This window comes from Crocodylus porosus, unplaced genomic scaffold (assembly GCF_001723895.1).
Source record: "Crocodylus porosus isolate Cpor-Errol unplaced genomic scaffold, CroPor_comp1, whole genome shotgun sequence".
Classification (NCBI taxonomy): Eukaryota; Metazoa; Chordata; order Crocodylia; family Crocodylidae; genus Crocodylus; species Crocodylus porosus.
Window position 1 is genome coordinate 59,494,836 of NW_017728931.1, and position 7,489 is coordinate 59,502,324.

The window sequence follows — 7,489 nt, forward strand, 5'->3', positions numbered from 1 at the left end:
TGGATATGCAAGACGGTGAAGGGTGTGGGGTAAACAAAACCTCTGTTTTTAAATTCTGTTTCCTAACGTGAAAGCAAGGCAGTGTTGCATACAGTGGGTCCTTGCTTTGGGACTGGAGAGCAGCTTGGTGCCATGTCAGTCCAATCTCTGTATTTCTCTGCCTTCAGAAGCAACTGAGTTAAATTCTAGAATTGAAAGAGATTGACTGTTTTGTCTCTCTCTTGTGCACACACGCACGTGTGTATATATGTTTATGTGGGTTTATTAGGCTAAGATAACCAAATAGTTTGCTTCTGAGCATAAGCGGATTATGTCAACAGTCAGAAATCCCTTCCAGGTAAAGGGCTGTGCCGTTCATGCACTAAGAGCATGATGGATTTTTTTTCATCTTCCTCTACTGTGTCAGGTATTGGTTACAGCCTTAAATAGGATTAATTCCTGTGTTCTTTTTGTTTTGCAAGAAGCTTTACATGTAAGATGACTGGGTCTGTCACTGAGCCCAAATACAATGATATACTCTGCCCTAATTTGCATAGCAAAGTAGAACTCGCCTACAAATTGAGTTTGAGAGAATAACAAGATGATGTTCATACAGCCCAACCCATGTTAAAAATGGTAATATGAACTGAATCAGTAATGAAGCAACATGTTTCCAACCTGCATCTGCTTTACCACATTGTTATTCTGTAACTAGGAAGGAGGGATACTTTGGCATCAGTTACTGATGCACTCTGTCCAGGGAAGGGCTGTTTCCTTGAATGGTTCAAGCACTGATTTTCTAATCAGCCGGAGAAAGGGAATGACTTATTTAATCCAAGTGAAGGCAACTCCTCTGTGATAGCCCTCACGTGAGAAGCCAGGATTGAGTCTGAGCTCCTGGAATCAACTGGGTTTCTGATCCAATCTGTTTAGGATTTTATTTATTAGGGCATGAGGTTATTTTGAAAGTTTGCTTCCACTTTTTTCTTTCTTTTTTAAAGTCAGACACTGAAGAACATTTGAAGAAATGACACACTCCTCAGGCAAAGAGCTCAATGGATTGGACAACCCTGGCTTCACGGTGAGTTTGCTGCTTTAAGAAGGGCAGTGCCTGCATATCATATATTTGAGTTCTGGAAAGGGAAGATGAACTGGCAAGGGAAGGGAGGGAGAAGTAGACCGAAGGGAGAGAAGTGGTGAATGAGGCGGGTGCCTGAGAGTGCAAGAGTGAGAGAGTGATCTTTCCTGGATCGTTTTCAGACTGGAGTCTGATAAATGAATCTTTATTTCTAAATCTTGCTGGGGGTACAGTAGCAATCTGAAGGCAACTTTGCTGCCTGTTACTTCTTTCTTACGTGTCATTAATTACAAAGAGAAAAGATAGGGACAGATGGATATAACCACATTCTCTTAAATGTATTTCTCTATTTAAAAAGGAATAACACTTTCTGCTGCTTGATTTTTGTGCCCCTGGGCTTGGAGGTTTTATGGGATGATAAAAGGCTGGTAAAATCAAAACTAGTGAATAAGGGAAGCTGTTTTTAATCTACCATATTTCTAAAGACATGAATTTGACAGAACGGTAGAAACAAAGATCTTGGGATGAGCTGGAGTTTGCAGTTGGATACCCAATGCACTAGAAAACCATATGAAGTATGTACCTTTGAGGTGTCCATCAGTGATGTGTCTATCCTATTTGGACATAATAGATGGTGAGGACGGATCATCCTATGGATAAACCACAGTGCCAAGATGAAAGGGACTGCAGCCTTGCTCTCCCCAGGAGGATAAAAGTACAATCAAGAAGAGCTGCTCATATCCTGAGTAGAAGGGATTAGGGACTGGACATCTGTAGTCTGTTCTGTGCTCTGCCACCAATTGCTTGTTGGACCTTGGCTGAGCCTTGACTGAGGCTCTTGGGGCCTCAGTCTCCTCATCTATAACCACCTCCCAGGAGTGTGGGAAGATAAATGTGCTAATGCTTGTAAGGGGCTCTCAGAGCCTCATAGGGAAATTGCTTATAGAAATGCTGAGTCTTATCTATGAAAAATTCTATAAGGAATGTTTTTCCTACTGTTTAGTTGGTCTAATAAAAGATATTGCCTCTAACCCAAGAGCTTTGTGAGTCTTATCTTTATCATTATTATTGTTAATATAATTGTAATCATTGTTATGCAATATAAGTGTTATATTATGTCACCAAATATAAACATTATAATAATGATACCGTTCTCTTATTTACAGATTATATTTAATAATAGCTTATTATATTTAATACAATGTAGTAATTAATATAATATAAAGTAGCAACAGCAGCAACAAAACAACAACAGTCATAATAATAATGATGATGATATGCTTTGGTTCAGTTTACCCCAACCCCAGGTCAGTGCAAGCTTCTAACTTCCATGAAGTTTGAATCCTTCCTTTTCTTAATCCTCAACAGTCTGTGTTTTATTCTGTGAAGAGCCTTCAGTTAATTTTGCCCTGAGAACCAGGCAGGCACAGGGGTCAATGTGGACATATAAGCCTGCCGGACTGATGTGGCCAATAATTGTAATGCACTAGAGCTGAATCTTCTGCAGCAGGCAACCAGACAACATCACGGAGCTGTCCCTGCTCACATCCCTTGCTGTGACGTGGTCAAGCTGAAGGGCTGTCCCGCTAAAGAGATCTCTGCTTGTTTCTTCTCCCAATGAGTGTGATTCTAGTTGACAGCATCTCCTGCTCACTCACTTGCAAGGTTCCTGCGGAGGCTCGGGCATCAGGGTTTCATGTGATGATCATGTGAAATTGTCAGTAGTACACTCACTATGCTAGTTACCTAAGAAGAAAAAGATAAGCTTCCTTTCCTGTCAAGAAGGAAATGAGCTTATTTCTGTCCATCTAGCTGAGGGTTTTACCAACCCTTGGGGCTATTCAGGAATAGCTATTCCTGAATAATTCCTTGTGGGGGCTCTCTCAAATACGTTGTTATGCTTTCACTTCATGCATGAACTAAGCACTTTCATTCTGGAGTGTCTATGGAATGTCCACTTGGGGAGTTGTTGAGGAAGAGCTCTTATGCTCTAAATTCAGGTCCTGGCTGTTTCTGGTAGTTTGAATCAACTGATATTTATCTATCCTATAAATGTGTAGGTAGGCATTTTTCAGCCTGTGTTTTAAAATGTGACAGCTAATGCACTTTAAACCATATGCATTTAGGTGGGATTTTGCATCTAGTGAAGACTGGCTTAACCATTAAAGATGAAGGCCTAGAAATTTGACCATTTTATACAAATGATGCTATTCTACGTGTGCATATTCTCCAAATCATTATGCATTATTATCCTATTTGATTTTTTTTAAGTTGAAATTTGCCTTTATTTTTCATTCCTTTTTTTCTTATTACAGTATCTGCTGCTGTGATATAGTGTCCATGGATCATAAAAGTCAGTTCAATAAAATGTACAATTTTACTAGGCATTTAAATGCCTTTAAGCATCAGTGAAATGGAAGAACAAATGTAAACAGAAGTTAAATATCTGGGTTAGCACTTTTAAAGATGTGCTTCAGTAATAGCCTGACTGGGGAAGGACATTATATGTTAGCTTCTCTAGAGTAGCTACATGGAGTGGGTAGAGCATGGAGAGTGGACACCTAGGTTAAGAAGTCAATAGGGAAATGTAGTGCTTTAGGGTATGGATACCTAGACAAGTTAACATAAGGCAAAAGTGGGAAAGCCTTTATTACACGTTAGCCGTTTTGTGATAACTGCTTTCATATGGGAACTAACCTATGTTAATTTCCCCCACTTTCATTGAGAGCTACGCTACAACAGTTTACCTTTTACTTTCCGTAGGGCTAGAGCAGGGGTGGGCAAAATACAGCCTGAGAGGCCATTCTATCTGTCCCGTGGGGCCCCTAAAATTTTTTGAAAATTAATATTTCTCTGTCTTTTGGTTTCTGTCAGAAATGACAGGAACCAGGGGCAGTAGGACCCAGGGGAAGCTCAGCAGGCTCCCACAACAGCAGGGCCTACCTGCCCCCACTCCAGCCAGAAACCCCAGCAGGGGCTTCTGGCCTGGGAGCACCTGGCTGCACTGTGCCAGAAACTCAGGTAAGGGAAGGTGGGGGAGGGCAGGGAAGGAGCTGGTGTGGAGCACGGGGGGGAGGGGGAAGCAGCCCTGCCCCGTGGCTAGTGCTCCCTGCTGCAGCTGCTTGCAAACGGGGGATGTCCTGAGCAGGCACAGGCAGCCCCAGGTGGGCTGCGAGTGGCTGCAGCATGGGGCGCCGGCCATGGGGCAGGGGAGGAGCTGCTTTTCCCCCCCCACTGCACCAGCTTGTAACCCGCCCTCACTGCCAGCCTGGGCCTTGCACTGGCTCTGGGCTTGTTTGTCGGGGCTGCTTCGCAGCGGCAGCAGCTGCAGCCCCCTGCTTGCTGCGCTAGGCAGTGTTGGCTGCTGGTGCCTGCCCGGAGCTTGTGCGCTGGGCAGCCCAGAGGCGGTGGTGGCAAACACTGCCCGACATGGCAAGTGGGGGGCCCAGGTTGGCTGTGAGGGCAGGTTACAAGCTGGTCTTTCTGAGGGGCTGTTTTAGAAAATACAGCTCAAGTTGCAGAAGCCCCGTGTCACTGGGGCTCTCGCCACACCTTGCTCTGACCCTCCTCACAGTTCCTTCTTCCACTGAGAGCTCCTGCCGGCCTCACACTTGGAAGGCCCACATCAAGACCCATCACTTTTGCCTGTTGGATTCTGCTGGGAAGGGCAGGTAAACTATTCTATGACCCTTCTTCTGGCCCTGGATGTTCCTTGAGCTTTTCTTCCATGTCAGGAATGGTTTAAACTTAAAAATGAGGGAGCATAATTGTCCCAAGTGCCCAACAGACATGGAGGTGAACAAGGCCCTAACTAAGGAATACTCTCTCCTGCTTCCTACAGGTTGAAGAGGGAAGCCAGTACTGTACCTTGCCTGAACTTGGCACCAATGAGAAAAGTATTAAAGAGGAACAGAAGAAAGGCAAGGCAAAGGACCAAAGCAAACTAGCATACTCTGTCACAGATGTTCCACCATGGTACCTCTGCATCCTTCTAGGCATTCAGGTGAGACGTGGAAGATTGTGGCAGAGTGAAGTGCATGAAATGTGAATTGGGTGGAATGTGAATCAGAAATTGCTTATGTTTACTAGACATATTGTAACCATCTAGTTGGAAACTGGTGATATCAAGTCCCATGTCTCATCTCCAATAAGTTTCCTGGTTTCTGATTGTTTCCTTTTGATATGCATAAATTGCATTGTGATTATGCAGTACAAACAGGAAGACACTGTCCCAGAGCCATACAATAGTAAGAGACAACCAGTGAGATGGTACCTGGATAATAGTTATTGGAAGTGTCTAAAGGCTGCTTGATTTCTGCAGCCTAAATACAAAGTAGGCTAAGCAGAGATGGTACAAGGAGGAAACTATGCAGCTTTTTCAGTTGACATGACTGTGGGTGCGTCCTCACAATTGAGAGTGTGCATTTTTCCAGGGGCAATATGTGCTGCTGCTGCTTGTCCCTGGGAAACACCGAAGCATTTGCAATCTGGTGCATGGGACGTTGCCCTGGGTGGGGTAAGGGTAGCTGGGGCCAGCACCGGCAGCAGCCTTCCCTGGAGTCCTAAGGGCCTTTGGGTCTGCAGCCACAGCAATCCGGCAGCACAGAGCCTGGCTGGCAGCCAGAGCACGGCTCCACCTGGCCAGACTCCAGTTTCCGGCAGTGCACTGCCCTGCTTTTTTAAGACACAGGTATCAAGGTGCAAATTAGGAGCATGAATGCTTGCATGTGCAGTGGAGGTGATGTGCAGTGCCGCACATGAGTCTACAGCACTGCACGCCCGCGTTTCTCTGGATGCACCCAGTATATGTTAAATAAATCCCATTGTGATGATTTTTGCAAACTGTAAGGTATGATGTCTATATGGAAAAATAATTACGGATGGATATAATCGTTTGATGGACATTTTGTACTTTGTTTATTTCATTAACGCTATCTTGTCAGGTTAGAGTAGGCTCAAATTTGAACGCTGCGAAGCCAAGTTCATATGAAACCCATGATTCTTAGCAATGCTTCTGTTAGATCCCGACTCCATGCGGCACCCAATGATTAGGGAGATGATGATTCAAATGCTCATGGATCCTGCTGCTCATTAGCCCGAGCAAGCAGGGAGCAAACACCAGCACAAATTGCTCGCAACAGCTTTACTCAGAATGGAGACATCTTCAGGCTAGCTCCCAAAAGACCAACAAACTGGGGAACCGCAATGAACAATAGTTCTTTCCACATTTATACACTTTGGTTCATGTTTATTAACATTTATTCCACCTCTTTTCCTCCTTACGTTCCACACATTTCTCCTTCTATCTTAAGCTCTGCCTCTGTTTACTGCATTAACACGGAATTGCCTATGCATTTCATTCATTTACATGCCTTTTTGCCATAAGCACATGTCCAAGGCCATGTACTTATTTCTTTGGTCAATGGGTGGACTTTGACCAAAACCTGGAAGCTTCTGGAGGCTTCTTCACCAATCACCATTTTGCATATGTTCATTTTGGATTCTGTTACCAATTATGTGTTGTTTTTCACATTCCAGTCTGTTTCTCAGTTCTAGGTTGTACCATCTTCGACATTCCCAAAGCTTCACCTCATTCACAAGCATGCAGACTCAAAGAGACTTACTTGCAAATGGTTGATATTGTTAAGATGGTTACTTGACATAAGCAAATGGCTGGCTTAGCATAAGCATTCATAAGCAAAAATCAGTTTGCCTAAGCATCTTGCGATATTACTTTTGATATATCATTCTGCCTTGTGGTCAACAGCTCTGGTAGGACACAGGTCATGCCTTTTATTCAGCTGCAAATCCAGTGCTCCTCAAAAATCCAAATATAGTCACCCTAACAGTTTCTATCCTTTATTAATTAAAAAATCCCTATCCAGTGAAAGCAATTGTTTGGGATTTAAGAATTTTCTTCATTGTTAGCAGCCCCAAAGTTAAAACATTGTACTAGTATGTGAAAATTAGAGAGTGACATTGACTAGGAACACAAATAATATTGACTAATCTGTTTTCATTATCCAAGGTGAATAAATTACTCAACAAAACTTAATAATTAAAAGAAATGTGGAATTTTAGTAAGGATTCTTTTTGTGTTAATAACTTATTGAAAGTCTTTGCCCAAATATGTGCTTTAGGTTTTCTTAAACATGTACTCATTTTTTTTTAAACAACTTTGTCCCTCATTTAGTTATGGGCATCTATGCAAACTGGGTGTCAAACCACCATTACTGTGAATGAGAAGACAGATGTTATTTAATAGCCTTTTACAGCCAGTTTGCTATTTCCTACTCCCCACCTGAACTGGTTTCTGGCTGTGCAGAGCAGTGGGGAAGTGCAGCGGGAAGGATTTTGTAGTACAAAGTGGAATGGATTGACATTGACAATTTTAACCATACTCATAGTTTCATAGTTTGTAGGGTTGGAAGG

General features: G+C 43.1%; 1 protein-coding gene across 1 annotated transcript in view; it reads left to right on the forward strand.

The window, feature by feature from the left end:
- Window positions 1-741: 741 nt before the first annotated feature.
- LOC109316806 (solute carrier family 23 member 1-like) overlaps window positions 742-7,489 on the forward strand; it is a 42,162-nt gene continuing 35,414 nt past the window's right edge. The window contains exons 1-2 of the mRNA XM_019545154.1: window positions 742-1,060; window positions 4,899-5,060. Of these exons, the coding sequence (XP_019400699.1) occupies window positions 1,007-1,060; window positions 4,899-5,060 (216 nt within the window). The 5' untranslated portion in view covers window positions 742-1,006. The remainder of the gene's footprint in view (window positions 1,061-4,898; window positions 5,061-7,489) is intronic.